The 20333-nt window shown below is 36.8% G+C and overlaps 1 protein-coding gene across 2 annotated transcripts in view; it reads left to right on the forward strand.

Annotated features, from left to right (window-relative positions):
* Nucleotides 1-20333, forward strand: part of LOC150101215 (SAP30-binding protein) — a 121552-nt gene that overhangs the window by 88235 nt on the left and 12984 nt on the right. For both annotated transcript variants that reach the window (XM_090401476.1, XM_090401477.1), the window contains exons 8-10: nucleotides 11331-11382; nucleotides 12137-12195; nucleotides 15574-15625. In XM_090401476.1, coding sequence (XP_090257602.1) covers nucleotides 11331-11382; nucleotides 12137-12195; nucleotides 15574-15625 — 163 coding nt within the window. The remainder of the gene's footprint in view (nucleotides 1-11330; nucleotides 11383-12136; nucleotides 12196-15573; nucleotides 15626-20333) is intronic.

Below are 20333 nucleotides of genomic sequence, written 5' to 3' on the forward strand. Positions count from 1 at the left end.
TTTGTTTGTTCACACTTGGATGAAGGATTAAACTAAATTTATTATAGTCTAACCAAGTGAAAAATAAACTTTCAACATCACTAATGTTCTACTTTAAAAGGTGAAACAAAAATCTCTAGGTATAGTAAGTGACTAACTAGTTAATATTTTGCATTGGTCATCAAGGCATATTTGTGCCATCAATCTGTTTGTAGGGTTTTTATACCAAATAAAATATCCAGAGTGCATTCTAATGGTAAATAAGTTAGATATATCAAGAAGAAAGAGAGCAGAATAAGTTCTAGGGTTTCTTATTAGTAGGACATTACTGTGAAGGGAGATTTGAAATGCACAGAGGAGTGTCTCTTTCACTGGTTGTCCAAGTCATCCATGTAACATGTGAAACAGTCTTTGCTCACCTTAGCCGTCGTGGTTGAAAGAGCCAGGTTGTTCATGTTTTTTTTTTTTTTTTTTTTTTTTTTTTTTTTTTTTTTTTTTGAGTGGTGAGATATTTAACTTTTGTGTTTGCTACCCTTTGCCATTTAGAAGGGTGTAGAGAGTCAGTGTCGTCAGTAAACTTTTGGACTAAAGTATTCAACCACTTTATATATGAAAAACTCTCATCCGTGGGTGTCAAGGTTTACGGTAAAGTCACTCTTCGCATTTTGCCCCCTGTAGATAATGAGTAGGTTACAAAAATGTAATTACAGTCAACTCTTGATAACTCAAATTTTTATTGAAGTCCCAGCCCCTTTAGTGGAGATTCAATGTTAAATTCTGTAGATTACTCGAAGTGAACTTCCAATAACTCTAACTTTTCCGAACAAATTTTCAAAATTACATTAGTGTACAAATTGTCACATAGTTTTTAAACTAATTTATTCCCTTTTGTATGTCTTCAGGGTTCTCTTTCCATTGTGAAAATATTAACTGGAACTGTTAATCCTTTCACAATGGAAAGAATACATACTCGACCACGAGGGCGATGGTCATGTGGTTAGTGATGGACATGGGGGGGGTGGACAGCGCGTTTGCTGTTTTCGCTGCCTCATTATCGGTGGTACATCACGTGAACAAGCTGAGCGTCGCAGGCAGTGCAATATCTGCATATTATTTTTGCATCTTGATTGATTAATCCTGTGTGTACAATGGCAAAAAGTGTTCTGTCAATAAGAGGCAAAAGAAAATTGGTGGATGATGACAACTACATTTATGTGTTTTCAAAGAGAACTGTAGATGAACAATATGGAATCTGGGTTTGTGAAAAATGTTCCACCTGCAAAGGGCATGTTTGGACAGAGGGTTTGGAAGGCATAACTAAACATAACCATGCAGCTCAAGCTACAAGGTCGGAAGCATTGCAATTGATTGGTCAAATACAGCAACATGCAACAGCCACGAACAAATGGCCACAGCAAATTGTTGCATCAGTAATTGCAGAGGCTCATGCCAATGTCACAGCATTTACTTCCTAAAAAGGATTCACTTAAATGAACCATTCGTCATGTTCGATGCAACAATGGTACTCCTGCTTTACCGAGCAATCTCCAGTACCTAGTAATTCCACAAAATTATCAAGAAATTATTATCGATGGCAATGTACAACAGTTTTTGATGTATGATTCTCAGGACGAACTGCTTTCGGGTCGCATGCTTATTTTTTCCACTAGCCACAATCTTCAGTTATTGGTGCGTAGCAGGAGTGGTTTTCTGACGCAACTTTTAGCACAGTACCCATGCATTTCCAGCAGCTTTATACAATTCATGTGGTTCAATTCAATGCAGTTATTCCAGTGGTCTATGCGTTTCTGCCAAACAAAACTCGTGCTACATACATCAAGTTGCTTCAAGAAGTTAAAAATCTACAACCTGGTCTCCAACCCCAGCGACTTATGACAGATTTCGAACAAAGTGCCATGCAAGCCTACCAACAAGAATTTCCTGGTATTGTAAATACTGGTTTTTTTTCATCTTTCCCAAAGCATTTGGCAAAAGGTACAGAATGTAGGTTTAAAAGCCTGATACAAACAAGACCATGAATTTGCTCGTTGGATCCGAATGATTCCGGCATTGGCATTTATTCCTCCTGCTAACGTTATTCAAGCATTTGAAGATTTAGTTGAAGCTGATGACTTCCCCATTGAAGCTATGGTGATTGCAAACTACTTTGAAGATACATATCTTTAAGCGCCTCCGTAGCGCAATTGGAAGAACGATGGTACATTGCACCCTACGATTGGAATAGGCCTAAGTTCAATTCTCGTTGTGATGGGAGAAATCTTTATCTGGACGATTTTCAATCGAAGGTGAGTTAGCCGATCTCATACGGAGGTAGCAGGGTTTTTCATCCCATATACAGACAAATCGGCCCTTCAGAACACACGCAATTTACAGACATAGAATACCAGTTGTGGTGGTGATGGAGGTGGGCGGTAGATGGCATTGATGGAGACGATTCGTAGTAGAGGTTCGGTGTAGTGGTTGAGACAGTTGTAGGTGTCCTCCCACGATGAGTGTTCGGACTCCTTGGAGGTGTCAGGAATAATAATAATAATATTGGAAGAAGACAACGGAGAGGCTGACAATTACCCATTTTTGCCATCAAATTGTGGAATGTTTACACACACGAACACTGAATGATCAGCAACATACCAACAATGCTGTGGAGGAGCGGCACAGGGGATTTCAGGAAACTTGTGCTACTTTATTCCCAAATATTTACCGATTCATTGATTCTTTAATGAAACAACAACAAGGGCTGCACAATTTCGAAATTACACAACTAATTGCCGGTAATTCAGGCAATCAAAGAAACAAGAAGTATGCTGCAATTTCTGCTAGAATCAAAACAATAGTCCAAGATTTTCAAAATCGTAATGTGTTTGATTATCTTAGAGGCATTGCATACAACTTCGAGTTTTAAACAATAATGTGCATTTATTCTATTAAAACAAAATAAATTAGAATTATTAAAAAATTAGGTGTATTATTTACATTTTTGTAGCCCACTCATTATTTACAGGGGGCGACTTTTCTGGATCCCGGGTTTCAAAGGTTTGTGTGTTTTTTTTCACAGTCCATAAATTGGGACAGTGGAATAGTTTCTGGTTATGAAGGTGTAATATTTATGAACTTTGTATTTGAATGTTCATAGATCGATCTCTTAGTAAGATCAGTATTCAGAGTAGTCAAGGATTATTATAGCGTTACCTGTATCCACATTAATGATATTCTTGTTCTATCATCACATACTAAGTGTGGTGAATTAATAATTAATTCAGATATTCCTGCCATTATAGGAAGGGAGGGAGGTTGTAGATGCTTCCTATTTCAGGCAAATGCCCAACTGCTCTGGAATTGAAGATCATGCCATTGAAGAATCTCTCTCTCTTTTATACAGAAGTAAATATAAATCTGAGATTTACTTTTTTAAATCTGCCACAGCAGTACATTTTCTAGCCTGTCTCATTCCAAAATTCTGAAAGACTTACTATTATACCAATAGAATACAAACATTTTCTCATCACTCTTCATAGACAGTGCATTTGTGACTGGAATCACAGTATTTTTAATTCAGTTTGTTTTCCTGACATACTTGAACTTATGAAAGTAACTTGATGACAAGACAAAATATTGATTGATAATAACTAGATTATGTTTGTTAAAATCGATGCACACTATAGCGAACACCACTATAACAAAACAAACTACAGAGGAGACCTGGCCTTAGTCTTATGGAACCAGTGCTGTTTTAAGGTCTCTGTTGTATACAGTAAAAGCACAAAACCTACATAATTGTAAATTGACAAATTACATCACAATCCACATCACAAATTACAGCTGTTTGAAGCAGTTCTCTGGGGGTGTATTGCATAACATTTCATACACAATTTGCATTAAAACTAGAAAATGAAAGAAGAGGAAAACTGTCACTTAGGTCTGTAAACAAATAAATGGCAGGAATGGAACAAAGGATATGGCTGGAAATCATACATTGATGACAGAGTGGCAGAAAATAGAATGAAGGAAATGATTGGATACATTGATGATAGAATGACAGGAAATAAAATAAATGGCAAAGATCACATATTCACAAAGGAACACAAGGGATTGGCAGAACGATGCCAATTCCTTGTGTATTGTTCTCAGTACTGCACTTTCACTTGGTGGTCTTCCATAACGATACCATGGATTTTGTCAATCATTTCCTTCGTAGTGACCTAGACAACATGAATAAAGGACAAATGCAAACAATAATGGGAAACTCATAAGAAAGAAAAGAATTAGAAGAGCATGAAATTATAAAATGAAATTTCAAAATTAATGTTTAAATTTTGAAATGTTAGGTTAGCTTAAATTAATGTCACTTGCCTGAAATCTTCACAGTGAACTAAATATGTGCAGTCTGTAGCATTAAAATTAACAATAATCTTTTCAGTTGTCTTTTGCAGACCTGGTTGGTTGAGTGTTTAGCATATCCACTCTCCAACTTGACAGACTGCCAGTTTGAATTCTGGCATAGATGGTTGTGGTTGTCTTTACAAGGCTTGTTTGAAAAGTTTGGTAAAAAAATAAGTTAAACACATTTTTTTCGAAAAAATCACTGTCATTTCTCAACATAATCTCCATCGAGGTCTACATATTTGGTCCAGTGAGTTTCCAATTTTTTTATCCCATCTAAAAAGTAAGATTTGTCAAATTGTGCAAAATAGTCATTGACAGCCTTCATGGGATCCTCCTTTGAAGAAAATTTTTTCCCACCATGCCAAATTTTTAAGTTTGGGAACAAGAAAAAGTCGCATAGGGCCAAGTTCAGAGAATTCAGTGGATGTGGAACCAATTCAAATTTCAATTTGTGCAATTTTGCCATTGCGACAGCTGATGTGTAGGACAGAGCATTGTCTTGATGAAAGAGCACTTTATTGTGCACCAATCTTGACCATTTTTTTTTTTTTTCAGTTCTTCTTTTAAATGGTCCAACAATGACGCATATTAAACTCCTGTTATTGTCTTGCCCTTTTCCAAATAGTCTATCATGATAATTCCTTGGGAATCCAAAAAACAGTGGCCATCACCTTCCCAGCTGACAAAACGGGCTTTGCTTTTTTTGTGCTCTTTCACCAGGCATTGTCCACTGTTTTGACTGCTGCTTGGACTCAGGTGTGTAGTGGTGGATCCAAGTTTCGTCTACAGTCATGAATCAACACAAAAAATTCTGCAAATTGCGATTAAACATCGCCAAACACTGCGTTGAAATGTCTTTTCGCATGCATTTTTGATTTACAATCAACAATCGCGGCACCCATCATGCACACAGTTTTTTCGTGTGCAATTTTTTGTGCAGGATGTCATACGCCCATTCAGTTGAGATGCCCACAATCTCAGCAATCTCACGCACTTTCACTCGGTGGTCTTCCATAATGATACCATGGATTGTGTCAGTCATTTCCTTCGTAGTGACCTCAGTTGGGTGTCCAGAGCATGCTTCATCTTCAATGGACTTACGACCACGTTTAAACTTGCTTATCCATAAATATATAGTCTTTAATGCTGGTGCAGAGTCCCCATGAACTGCATCTAACTCAGTTTTGAACTGCGCAGCCATCCACCTCTTCAAATAAAAGTGCTTTATCACTGCATGAAACTCATTTTTCTTAATTTTTATGAAAATTGCAAGCACAGTCATTTTAAATGTTTTCCCAACTAGAACTACATATTGCATGTTTCTAAAATTTTGCCAGTAGTCATGAAATAGATGATACGTGCCAATACTGGTATGAATGAACGAATTGTGTTGCCGTCTGTTGGAAATTTACCAAACTTTTCAAACAACCCTTGTAGGTGAGAGATGAATTTCATCACTATCCTGCTTATCAGAAGCCTGAAGTGGCTTGAAAACATTCCATGTTTGTTCTCTAAGGCAGCATTTCTGAATTATTTAAAAATTTCTGATTGTCTTTCTATGTTAGAACATGGGTTAGGGCAGACTACTCCTCCCTAACACTATAATGTACACAAATTCACATACAGAAAAGACAATGGGTGCTTAAGGGTCAAAACTATATAACTGAGAGGAGACCTAATAGCCTTTAAAGGAATGCAGAGAACCGACCAGGGCTTCTGACTAACGTCCAATTCTCGCCTTCTCATGGTGCACCCTGTTAGGTATCTAACTGGATACTGAATAAACAAGGATGGACTAGTAATTTGGGATTTAGCTAGCTAAATTGTATTCTTATTGGCTTAAACCATAATATAAAATGATGGTACAACATGACAGAATTTCATGCCAGCTGGGACGTCGCCTGGTTAAATAAGGCCCCATTGTTTTCGCCAGGGGAAACAGAGCGAACAGCAAAAAGTCAGCTAATGGAACAAATCCTGAAATACACCCCAACTCAACATCCCCAGAGTTCAAGATCAGTATTATCAATATAAGAAGCCTGAATGCCAAAGAAATGGAATTGGATAAGTACCAGATCGACATAATAGGGGTGACTGAAACAAAAAAGACAAAATCTGGTGAGATTTTTATGAGCAATAAATATAAAATGTTATATTCAGGCAGTGACAATCAGGGAAAAGAAGGTGTAGCTAGACTATTGAACACAAAATACGAGGCTAATCTTCTTGAATGGCAAGCAATATCAAGTAGAGTGATATGAGCTAATATCAGAATTGGGAATTGGACAATGAGCCTTATTTGCTTGTGGTCCCGAGAAGATTCAACGAAGGTAGAAGTAGAGGAATTTTGAATTTTTTGAGGCTTTAGAGAAAGCAACTGACACAATGAAAAATTAAAAGTTGGCGTTGGGAATATACAATAGCTAGTAGGAAATGATTGTCAGACATACAAAAATATTTTGGGAAAACATGCAGAAAAGAGCAAAGCTAATAATAATGGCAAATACCTGTTAGATTTCTGCTCAGGACATGGACTGGTTATTATTAATACAATGTTCCAACATAAAAATGTGCACAAATTCACATGGAGAAAAGAGGCAAGGAATAAGAAAAGTTTCATTGGCTATGTTATTGTTGATAGTGATGTTTTCTTACTGGTGCAGGACACTAGAGTGTACACAAAATTTCAAACTGGAAGTGATCACCATTTAGTCTTGAGCAGGATAAAATTGAATTTCATATATGAAAAGAAGAAGAACATGTAAGAAAGTTTTAAAGCAAATAAAAGTTGATCAGCTCTCAGGTGTGAACTGTAGACTAAAATACACACATTATTCAAGAAAAAATGAAAGAGTTTGAGAACAGGAACCAAACCTTGGAGATTCAGTGACAAACCCTGAAGAAAACATTGATTGATTCAGCAAGGGAGGCATGTGGTGAGGTTGTCTGCATGGATAGAAAAAACAGAACTCCATGGGGACACAGGGAGTTAAAGAAGCAGTGAAAGAAAAGAAGAAAGCATATCAAAAGTTCCTTGCAAATAAGTCAGCTTGTGCTCTTAGAGAATACAGAGACAAATGTAAGAAAGCTAAACACTGTGTAAAACTAGCTAAATAAAAGTCACGGGAAGACTTTGGTAAGAATATTATTATTTGTAACACCTCCAGGGAGTCCAAAGACTCATCGAGGGAGGGCACCTACTCTACACCTCTATGTCTCCACCAACTGCAACTGCCTTCATCATCTACACCAACGGCATCTACCACTGACCACCATCACTAGTATTTTCACTGTCAATCACAAACATCCATGCCCATGGTGGGATTCAAACCCGCAGCCTTTTGGCTGGAGAACTGATACGCTAACCACTCGGCCAACCAGGCTGGCAATATAGAAAATAAATATCAAGAAGGTGGCAAGTTATTTTGGAGGTTGTTGAAGAAGCTTAGAAATGGAGGAAAGAGTGCTCTAAAAGGAATTAGAGGTGATAAAGGTGACATGAGGGAGGTGATAAAGGTAATAAAACACTGACCAGGCATGCAATCAGAAATACATATCCATACTTGAAGATGAAAATGCCATCAAAAGCCTGAAATGTGGAAATGCAGCTGGAGTAGATGACATTCAACCAGAAATGGTCAAATATGGAGGTATAAAAGTCTTACAGTGGCCGCAATGTATAGTTCAGAAGCCCTGGACAGATGGACAAATTCCAGATGATTGGAGGAGAGCTCTCATAGTACCCGTATATAAAAAGGGAAATAAAACTGAATGTGAGAATTACAGAGGTATTTCTCTACTGAGTGTTCCTAGTAAGATTTATGCAGGTATACTTGAGAAACGGTTGAGAAGGATTGTGGAAGAGAAGCTTGGTGAAGAACAAGCTGGATTCAGGCCAAATAGAGGCTGTCAGGATCAGATTTTCACCTATGACAGATAGTTGAGAAATTGTGGAAATATAACAAAGATCTGTATTTAAGTTTTGTAGATCTGGAAAAGTCATACAACAAGGTGCCAAGAGAGAAGCTATTCAAAAACGCTACAGTTATACGGTGTTAATGGGACGTTATATCAAGCAATACTTAGTCTTTATTTGAGTTGTAAGTCAGCAGTTAGAATTGAAGGAAGTACAGGAAGATGGTTTAATGTTAAATCTGGTGTCAGACAAGGATGTACATTATCCCCTCTATTATTCATTATCTATATGGATCACTTTATGAAGGAAAGTGGTATTAAACCTGATATCAAAATTGGAGATGTTAATCTCAGCTCTTTGCTTTATGCAGATGATGTTATACTTCTAAATAAATCTGCTACAAATCTGCAAGATTCGACTAAATTGAATAGCTGTTGTAATAGATATGGATAGAACAAGACAAGATAAATACATTATAACCATTGCATCATCAGCTTCTAAAAAAACTAGGATTTCTCTTTCACTCAAGATGTTACTTCACCCCTGAACAGCTGTTAACCTTATACAAATCACAAATCTGCCCAACCATCAAATACTGACCCCACATATGGGCTGGGGCCCCCAAAAGCTCCCTTACAATGCTTGACTCAATACAGAGGAGATCAATCAGACTTATTAATGACCCATCTCTTACCGACTCACCCCCCCCCTTTCGCATAGATGATTGGTCCCTGCACTATGTGTTTTCTACAAATATTTCCATGGAAAATGTTCATCCGAAACAGCATCAATAATTCCCCCACTTAGTACTAAGCTCGTTGGATTTACAATGAGCTTAGTAACTCTGAAGTGACTAGGACTATGAAGCAAATGTATTGTCTGTGAATTGTTTGTTCTCCTTGCCAATTTGTTTGTTTTGTGGATATAAACCTGAGTTTCTGGTAAGGAAAAACCCTGCCACCTCCATATGATACTAACTCACTTTCAGTTGAAAAACTCTGATAGATATTCTTTGCATCCTAGACAGCATTGAAACCTAGGTGTTTCCATCCACAGAGCATTGTCAATACTGACTGAACTATAGAGACTGCTTGCCATTAACTAAAAATGTATTACATGTCATTGAGTTCATTGTCACCATAGCAAATCAGTCTTTCCCTTTTACCAGAGTTTTTATAATGGCGCATTTACCCCTCGAGGAGTAGTGGTGTGACTGTTGGTGGAGGTATTTGCCTGTGGGTTTTATGAGTTTTCTGTGAATGCTGAATACCAAGGACTCATCAATTTAATATGTAATTGGGATACCCAAGGACAGACTGTTGTTCCCTTTTTTTCTTAAGTGTATTACTCCCTAATGATGCCAGTTTGACTTTGGTGAAATGTTGGAATAATACAGTAAACTCGCTACAACAAACCTGAAGTGACCGCAGGAGTAGTTTGTTATAGCGGATGGTACTATAGTGAATTTCTTTTACCATAACATTGTACCAGTGGGAATTTGGTTTGGAATTTTGTTTGTTATACCGGTGTGTGTGCTATAGTGAGAGTTGACTGTAAATCAGTTGAATAATCAACATGTAAACTGAATACCATACTTGTGATAATCCTTGGAGATTCACTAGTATGCAAGGCTCACAACCTTGGTAAGATGAAACCAACTTTCAGCTGAGTCTAAGTTGGTATCCAGCCAAAGAGAAAGGCCTATAAATAGTTTCTCTGATCAGTAATGAGAATTTAACAACCTGTAACAGTCTTTCTTTGAGCAGTCTAGCTATAGAAGTATATGCATATTTTTAAGCATTTGAAATTACATAAGCAGAGTAGATATTAAATACAACATTATTTCAAAGCCAAATATTTGTAGAAACTATGAAAGTTTCGTAAGTTGACCACAGAGCTTATGAGAATACAATTCTCAGCATCCCCTAATTGCCTTAGTTTGGACTACTTAAGACATGGACACTGCACAAGCGTCCATATATTCACCTTTTATTAGTCAATTTGATAAAGGTTTCACTGGCCAGACAGCTGTTTTGAACTGGTTAGTTCCTTTCAGAGAACTAAGCAGAAACCTTAAGAGAGCAAAAACTCTCATTCAGTACTAAGAAAATCTAAAATGTCAGGGAAATGTATTTTTCATGAGTGAAGTCTCAGTCAGTGCATAAAAATAATTACTAAAGAAAGAGCCAATAGTATTGTGAGCTTATGAGGATTGTATTCTTGTACACGCTCTGGTCAACTTACGAAACTTTCATAGTTTCTACAAATATTCAACTGTGAAATAATGTTAGATTTAATATCCACTCTACTTATGTAAATTTACATCGCCAAGATGAAGCCTTTTGGCTCTTTCTTTAGTAATTATTTTTATGCACCGACAGAGACTTTACTCGCAAAAATACATTTCTCTGACATTTTTGATTTCATTAGTACTGAAAGAGAGTTTTTGCTCTCTTAAAGTTTCTCTGAAGAAAACCAACCAGTTTGAAACAACTTTCAGGCAAGTGAAACCTTTATGAAATTGACTAATAAAAGGTGAATATATGAATGCTTGGTCTCTGTGCCCGTGTTTTTTAAGAAGTGCAAGATAAGGCAACTTAGGGATGCTGAGGATTGTATTCTCGTAAGCTCTTGGGTCAACTTTCAAAACTTTCTGCTAACATTTGGCTTTGTAATAATGTTGGATTTAATATCCACTTTACCTCTGTAGTTTTATATTGTCAAAATGAAGCTTTTGAAGCCTTTTTAGCTCTTTGTTTAGTAATTAATTTGAAATTATATTTATTTCATGCTTTTACTTCCCGTAAAATTTAGAAACTCGTGTGGTAAATTATCTAAATGTTTTCCATAGGGTAATTAGGATTTAGCATAAGTAAGAACCATTCTTATAACTTTTAATTTAAGCATGTGTGTGTTGAGAGAGAGAGAGAGAGAGAGAGATTTAGGTGGCATGCTTTGTTAAAAATGGCATGCTCAGAGAAGGTTGAAACTACTAGTACTAAACACTTTTTTTTTTCTTTTTTTTTGTAAGGAAATATATGATCCACATAGTTGGGGACCAGAATCATTCTATGAAGAACTTGGTAAGTTTCATGTTATTCCCTTTTTTTTTTTACCTCTTAATATGAGATATAAAACACCTCTTATTAATTATGGGTTAACATTATTATTGTATAGGCGTCTCCGTGGAGTCCAAAGGCTCATCGCAGGACACCCAAACCATTCGCATAATCTGTCATCTTCATAACTCTCCGAGCAAAAAATCTAGTCTTCACACCCCTACTAACTATGCTTTTACTCAGCTTCCAGGGATGACCTCTTGTTTTGCATCCTCTAGCCAAGTGCTGAAAAATTAGAGCAGTGAACGGATGTCATTAATGGCAATATCGTATTAAAAAAAAATATTAGGATAGAACTTGACATTGTTAGTATTCAGGAATGTGTGAGCAGAACTAATCTCAGGTGGCATTGTGTCTTAAACAGAACGGGAAAGAAAAGGTTAACTAAACAAGCATTTTTAGCCTGTATGGCAGAGAAAAAATAAAGAGGATGACCAAGATATTACTTGGACTGATACAGGTTAGATAACAGGGTAATGTGGAGTAATTGTAGATAGGAAGTTAGTGATATAATATTTTCATGTTGTACTGTCATATATATCTTGTTCATAATCTTTTTATTTCATTTTTGTTATGAAGTGAGAATTCTTTTTAGCGAGAATTCTGTTCTCAAATGAGAATTCATTTTAGCTTTTTTTGTTATTTAAAAAATGCTCTTTCTTTTTTTTTTTCATTTTCTTTTTCTTTTTTTCATTTTATGAATTGAATGTATATTTAGCAAAGAGGCAGAAAGAAGAAATGGACAAGAGAGAAAAGGAAAAGAAAGAAAGAACAAAGGTAAAGTGTTAAAAGATTTATCCTTTTATGTTATATCCATTATGTAAATGCTAAAAAGCAGAGTTTTTTGAGACTGTACTTTTAAAAATTTGAGAAACAAGAAATGTATTGATATTTTCCTTAAAGAGCTGGAGGGTCAAGTTTTTCAGAAACACATAATGAGGAAAGCTGTTGCAGAGGTAAATAGAATATATGAGGAAGAGAATGAACATGTTTCATGTGCTTGCAGATAAACTGAAAAAGGATGGGCAGCTGCTGCACTTGTTTTAATAGGCTCAATAGTAAGTGGAGGGATGATGCTTGCCAATTCACTGGAGCAGTGACCATGGAAGTTTCTGTAGAAGAGAGACAAAGCTAAAACATTCCATCTGTGAGATAGAGGTTGAAGTAGTCATCTATGAGCCAAATTGCTCTCATCTGAACAACAATCAAGAATTTTTAGGTGTATCACTCAAATGTGTGAACATTATTCTAAGGGTGGGTGGATATGGGATTGGTGGGTGTAAAATAGCTTCTTGACTGGAAAAGAATACCTAGTTTTTTTAGAGGCTAAGGAAGCTATTATATTTGTGCCAGGAGAGGCTGGAGGTAAATGCTAGTCCAAGGAGAGATCTGATCCTATCTGGTGATGTGTGTAACATTGAGGATAAGGGAAGCTGAGGCTTGAAATAAGATCTTTTTTTTTTTTTTTTGTGAGAGAAAAGGCAGGACTGTGATTTGGTGGTATTGCCCTGCTGAAGAATAGTATGAAGATCAGTGTTTAAGGCTCTTGTTGTATCTGATCTTGATGTTGGGGATGGTTGAGAATAGGTGATGTAAGCATAAGAGAAAGAATGTAGGTGATAGAATGGAGCTTTGATTCTGGCACTTCTGCATTGGTGGCACAGTTCAGAGAGAGAGAGAGAGAAGACAGCCAGGAAGAAAGCTTGCTATCCAGTTGTAGAGGGCAGCAGTTAGACTGAAGGAAGGCAGTTTGCAAAGCAGGCCTCAATGCCAAACATGATCGAAATCCCCTGGAAACATCATAGGTGACAGCATAGTTTTTCTGAACCTTCCCATGGCACGTGTCCAGTGGCGGGTGATGTAGGCTAAGATATCAGCCATGGATCTGGATTGACAGACTCCATGCTGGTAGTCGCTGATTAACTGGTGAGCAGAATTCTAGGTAGTAAAGAAGTTGACTATTGATAACTTTCTCCATTATTTCGGAGAGGATTGAGATGATGACGGTTGGTTGGTAATTGGATGGTATAGTTATTTTTCTCTCTTTTTTCGAAATTGGTTGGATATATGCTTGCTTCTATGTGATGGGATAGATGCCAGCTATGAGTATAGAAGATTGAAGAGACAATAGAGGACATGTGTTATCTTTGGAGCACAATGTTTGGGTAAGAGAGATGCTATTGGGACCAGAAGACATTATCTACAGTATTTAAAATCCTTATGTCTTTTTGCCAAAAGACCACATGAGGTACATGATGCTCAGCTGGCATGCAGGGAGATGATTCGGTTTTGTCATCTATGCTGGAACTAGAGGAAAGGAGGGAGATGGAAGTGCAGGTGAGCAGAAGTTACATCCAATGGCTTTGTGAGGGAACAGAAGGGATACAATGGCTTCTATTTGGACAAGAAGTGAGTTTTCTATGAGTTTTCTTCTGTTGGTCTGTATGAAGTTGGATTTGCTGATAGTTGTTTTACATTTACCATCATCCTTCCTTCCCTTCTCATCCATCCTTTAGGATGGTAGAGTCCATCCATTTCTAAGCTTCTTCAATAGCCTCAAGAATGTTTCGACACCTTCCTGATATTTATTTTCTATATTCTTAGCAAAGTCTTCCCATGACTTTTGTTTAGCTACTTTTACACACACAGCTTACCTCTCTTACGTTTTGCTCTGTATTCTTTTAGAGCATGTGCCGACTTAGTTGCTAGCAACTTTTGGTATGCTTTCTTCTTTTCCAGGACTACTTCTTTAACTTCTTGTGTCCACCATGGTGTTCTTATTTTTCTGTCTTTGCAGACAACTTCACCACATACTTCCCTAGCTGAATCAATCAATTTCTTCTTCAGAGTTTGCCACTGCAACTCCAAGGTTTGGTTCTTGTTTTCAATTTGTTTCATTTTTTCTTCAATCTTGTAAAAGCTGCTCAACTTTAATTCTTTCTTAAACTTTCTAGCATACTGTTCTTTTCAATGTGATATCCATTTCCTTTCCTTGATCATTCTTACCTGAAAATAACATCCTATATTTATTATTTTGTAAGGTCTCACCTGTTTTTGTCTTCTTTTTCTTAATGCCAGTTATGTTCACATGGTACTTTTCCAATTCTTCTGCAAGTTCAGTTTCCTTTCCATTAATACTCCTTATATTGATGGTTCCTATCTTCGGTTCTTCTGATGTTGGGTTTATTCTCTTCTTCTAGATGTTGATCTTTTATATTTATTTATTGCTTTTACAATTTTTGTTTATTGTTTTATTTATAAACAATACATTTATTTGCTTGCTTTAGCATAGATATAATTTTCTTGAGTATAATTTCTAGGGTTCCTGAAGCAAGCCACTTGCTGTAAGCTGAATTTTTTTGATTCAACTGCTTTTATACATCTTCTGTTGAACCAGGCTTCAAAAGTGGATGGGAATTTTGGGTGGAATGAGAGATAAAGATTTCCATGCCAGTGTGCGGATGATTTCTGTGACAGTTGGGTACCGAAAGAGCAGAAGCAATGGTCATGCCATGGAAACAAAGAGTAGTAGTTCTGGATGTTATTCTGTTTGGGCTTTATAGTGGAAAAGGACATGAAGTTGGGTGTGGTCAGAGCAGTGTTGGGTGTGGTCTGTGAGACAGGAAATTGCACAAGATAGTGGTCTGAGTTGCTCACAGGAGAGGTGACCTCTATAATGTCTCTGGAAAGAGAACCACTTAAGAAAGGATCAAGAATATTGGGAAAGTGGAGGGAGTTCATTGGAAATTTGGTAGGTAAGTGCATGATTTGCCTTACTCGATTATTCACATTTGACATATTCACGATGCCGTATGGTCACTCCTGTACCTCACTGGGAGTTGAGAATGGAGTGTATGATCCTTGAAGTTCAACATTACAAGTAAATTCCCATCCATTTTATTAATGAATTGATAAAAATTATAGGTTGACCAACGTCTTGTTATGAGATTACCATGGGAAAAAAAAGTGGAGATGCATGTGCTAATTTTTACATTTTTTAAATAAATATTTCATTGGCAAAGTTTATAAACCTGGCTATAAAAGCATGAATTTAAGATTGTACATTAAAAATATATGGGAATTATTTTTACATTATTTTAAATAAACATGAAAATTGTGCTCTTTCATAATCAGTAATTTTATTTATATATATAGGTTGAATTTATATCAGGCACGGCGAAGAAAACAACTGATGCAACTGCTGCAGGTAAATGTCAACTTGTTATTATAAAAAATGGTTTCATAATCCTTTCGTGAAATATAGAATATATTATAAGAAAGATTGTAATCTTGTTTTCATTATGACTTTTTTCATAAATTACAGATTGTCCCTTAATATGTTAAATTGTTTTTACTGCAGTTGTAAATTTCCAGAGGGGAAAAAAAGTTGATCGATTATGCAGATATATTAGTAGTGAAGGATAAATAATCCATTTTTTAAACATCCAAAGGTAAAGGTCATATTGTGAAATCAAAAATTCTAATAATAAACAAGCATGTATCCCCCCCCCCCCAACACACACACTTTCCTTGTGAAACTTCTATGTTTGTTTATTGCCATGATATTGCACTCCAAAGATACTTTTGCTAAAGTGTTAATGTCTTTCATATTTTGCAGTATATAACTATCAAAACTTGAGTTTGGCTCAAAAGAAATACAGCACAAATCAAAATAATACAAGCGAAAATGAATAGAACATTATAAGAATTTATGGTATGACCCAAATTTATGAATATAAAATAACAGTGAAGGAATCAGCATGATATAGAACCAATTGGATTGGAAGAATTAAAAGAAACAATAAAGGTATTATAAAATAGAAAATCAATATTTGCATCAAAGTTTCTTAAAGTTAATAAATAACTATTGGTGGAATTGTCGAATTGCATCACATTGTTTAAAAGTAAGGTCATATCTATATTTAAGAAAGGAGGTAGAGATGACTGTGAAAATTACAGAGGAATAAGCTTATTAAATACAGGTTGCAAAATATACAGTAAAATTTTGAATATAAGACTTAGAAATATGACTATTAAATTATTTAAGGAATTTACAACATATACTGGAATATATGTTGTAATTAAAAGAAACTTTAATAAATACTTACTATATTTCGGCAATGTCACATTGCTATCTTCATGGGAATATACAAATATGGCACGTGCATGTAGGCACTACAAAAAGCAAATGAGGCAGAAGATCAGAAATTATTGTTGTTCCTAAAGTCCTAATGGTGCCCCCTAGTGGGCTATATTGGGTTGTCTTGATGTTGGGCTGATGTTCTCATGATATAAGTCTCCCAAATTTGGGGCAGTCTCATGTACCCAAATTTGTTGAGGTTTGGGACATTTTTTGAAGCTGAGGCTGATTCTATGAATAAGCTTTCGTACTTAAACTTGCTGTGGTGTATTACTTTGGCTTTCTTCCAACGTATTCTGTGGCAGGTATCTAGAGCATGGTCTGCAAGCCCAGAATGGCTGTACTGGTGAAACCGGATGTAGTCCTTGTGTTCTGAAATCCTGATATTTGCTGTCCTGCCTGTTCCTAAAATGCTGCCGGGATAATGAACTAATCCCAAATTGTGTTAAATTTAAGCACCGTTTCTCTTCACAGAAGGCTCTCCAGATTAATAACCGTGCTAGCTTTGCCCTGCTACACTGCTACACGAGTTCTCCTAGCCGACGAAAACAAAGCTTTATGGGTGCTAGAGGAGGAGTTGTCAGGCACACTGAGCCACTACCTTTGGACGATTCTGTATGATGTCTCGTGCGCTTCGGCAACAAAAGAATTTGATAAGATACATAGTCGGCACATCAAGAAATTTGATAACTTGAAAAAGAACTCTACTTCCGTACCACAGCAACCACTCAACACTATAGTCAACCTCTTTGCCACTGTTTTGAAGCCTGAAACACTCACCGCTCTTGCACGTGGCTACAATTTTGCTTTATCTCCAAAAAAAAAAAATGATCTAAATAGAATGTGGTATCCGCAACCTTCCAAACCATATCGCCAACAATGTCAGACTGGATGTAGCCGGTTTTCTCACCAAAGCAAGACCACCAAAAACCAACATATCCAAAGATGAATATACAGGTCTACTAGAAATGAAGAAAAACAAGGAAATAGTAATCACCAAAACGGATAAGGGAAATGCCACTGTGGTTCTCAACCAAAAGGACTACACAGGTAAGCTTAATGCTTTATTATTAGATCGGGCTACCTACCTCCCTATTGAATATAATCCTACCAGCTCTCAAATTAGAACACTTCATAGGCTCCTTAAGATGGTCAATTCTTGGCCTGTGGAAGTTACCAACAAATTAAAACCTTTTAACTCCAGAATCCCCTGATTATATAGACTTCCAAAAATACATAAACTAAATGTGCCATTACGTCCCATAGTGGATGGCATTGATTCCCCCACATATAAATTAGCCAAAACGCTCACACACTATACTGACAACACACCATCACACATAAAAAAACTCAGCCCACTTCAAAGCCAGTATAGAAAACCTCTCACTCCAACACATTGACATAATGGTCAGTTTTGATGTCTCCTCCCTATTCACAAATGTCCCACTCAAGGAAACCTTAGAGCGCATCCAAGCCAAATTTCCTCCCGATATCTCAGCCCTATTTCAATTCACAATGAGCTCAAGTTATTTCGTTTGGCAACAAAAATTCTACAAACAGATAGAGGGGACAGCCATGGGCTCACCACTTTCCCCACCCTTGGCCAACTTCTTTATGGAGACTTTTGAAGAGAAAGCGTTAAACTCTGCCCCACAAAAACCCACTATTTGGCTTCGTTACGTGGATGATGTGTTCACTATTTGGCAACATGGCCCAGATACACTCCACTCCTTCTTAACACACTTAAACAACCAACACTCCCACAGTCCTGTTCACTGAAAAAAGAGGAAAACATCAGCCTCCCTTTCCTAGACACTCTAATCACTTGCCAGTTTGATGGATCCTTGGTTTTCTCTATTTATGGAAAACCCACCCATACAGGCAGATACGTTCACCAGCAATCCTCCCCCCACACAACAATATGGGGTTATTAAAACACTATATAACAGGGCAAAATTAATCTGTTTAGATGACAATGCCCTAACTACTGAACTAAACCACATCCTTAATACTTTCTTAGCCAATGGCTACAACCCCCAAAAAATCAAAAAAATATTAAAACCAGTAAACCACAACCCCCCCTCCCCCTCCCCCCCTTCACAATAAAGATTACATTAAACTATCACCATTCCCTACGTCCTGGGCACCTCGGAAAAAATAACCAAAATCCTTAAAAAATTTGACCTGTTACAGACCATATAAAAAGTTGGCATCCCTTATCCGCTCTACCAAAGACCAACCACTTACCCTAGACCTGCCTGGGGTATACCAAGTCCCTTGCAACTGTAAACTGTGTTACTTTGGCCAAACAGGCAGGACAGCGAATATCGGTATTTTAGAACACAAGGACTGCATCCGGTTTCACCAATACAGCCACTCTGGACTTGCAGATCATGCTCTAGATACCCGCCACAGAATACGTTGGAAGAAAGCCAAAATAATACACCACAGCAAGTTTAAATACGAAAGATTATTCATAGAATCAGCCTCAGCTCTAAAAAAACGTTCCAAACTTCAACAAATTTGGGTGCATGAGACCGCCCCAAATTTGGGAGACTTGCATCATGAGAACATCAGCCCAACAGCCAAGACAACCCAATATAGCCTGCTAGGGGGCACCATTAGGACTTTAGGAACAACAATAGTTTCTGATCTTCTGCCTCGTTTGCTTTTTGTAGTGCCTGAGTGCACGTGCCATATTTGTATGTTCCCATGAAGATGGCAATGTGACTGCCGAAATATTGGAAGTATTTATTAAAGTTTCTTTTAATTAATATTCCAGTATACGTTGTAAATTCCTTAAATAATTTAATAGTCATGTGTTGCCAACGTATAATCCTTTCTACAAGAATTAGAAATATGAACTGTTAAAAAAAAAAAAAGGAAAAATCGAAGTAAAATACAGGAGCAGAAATGAGATTTTTAAGAGCATTTAAAGGATGGATGCACAAAATTAGACGTTATAAAAATCAAAGACTTTAGAAGAAGTTAAGTATTTAGATCAAGGAATATAAAGATAAATTGGAAGAGCATTTATATAGGATGGAAGGATATTGGCTACCAAAAAGAAGTAGATAAATATAGACTAAAGGGAAAGAGAGTGAGAGGAATTGTAGCTGCAAGAAGGAATGATCAGTGAAGCTGGAACAGGTCAGTACCTAATCCTTGATGAGAAGAACCAGAAGAAGAATTTGAGTTACTTACAGATGAAAGTCTTTTGGTTGTCACAGTTTGTTGCAAAAATGCAAACTTTTATATATATTATTATTATTTTTCTCTCTCCAGCCTGTATCTTCCCCACTACTGGGTAAAGGCCAGGGATTTGGGTCTACTTCTCTCATGGTGACCCTCTTGGAGAGTGTTTTTTATCTAGTTCTATGAATGAATGAATGAATGTATGAAGCCGAAAAACAGTCACAAACATCCATGCCCTTGGCAGGATTTGAACCTGCAGGCTCTTGGCTGGAGAGCGGATATATTCTAACCACTTGGTCAACCACGCCGGCAACTTTATATTTGGTTTCTCCTAAATATATCTTGAAACCACCAAACAAGAGGTCTCCATATACAGCTTAGATGAAAAGAAAAGTACTTTTATTTAAACCATGAATGAATATTAAAGCATTATAATCTAAAAAAAAGTGGAAAAATGACGATACCTAATGCTTTGGAAAACACAGTCTGTGCATTACCCATGGAAAAAGACCAGGCAAAAACAGTCCATTCACAAGATAAAAGTTTGAGTGAGAATCTGAGAGAAAGATCTATTTCTCAG

Source organism: Typopeltis vanoorti, chromosome 12, assembly GCF_054136105.1.
Source record: "Typopeltis vanoorti isolate ZY-2024b chromosome 12, IOZ_Tvanoo_1.0, whole genome shotgun sequence".
NCBI classification, from domain to species: Eukaryota; Metazoa; Arthropoda; class Arachnida; order Uropygi; family Thelyphonidae; genus Typopeltis; species Typopeltis vanoorti.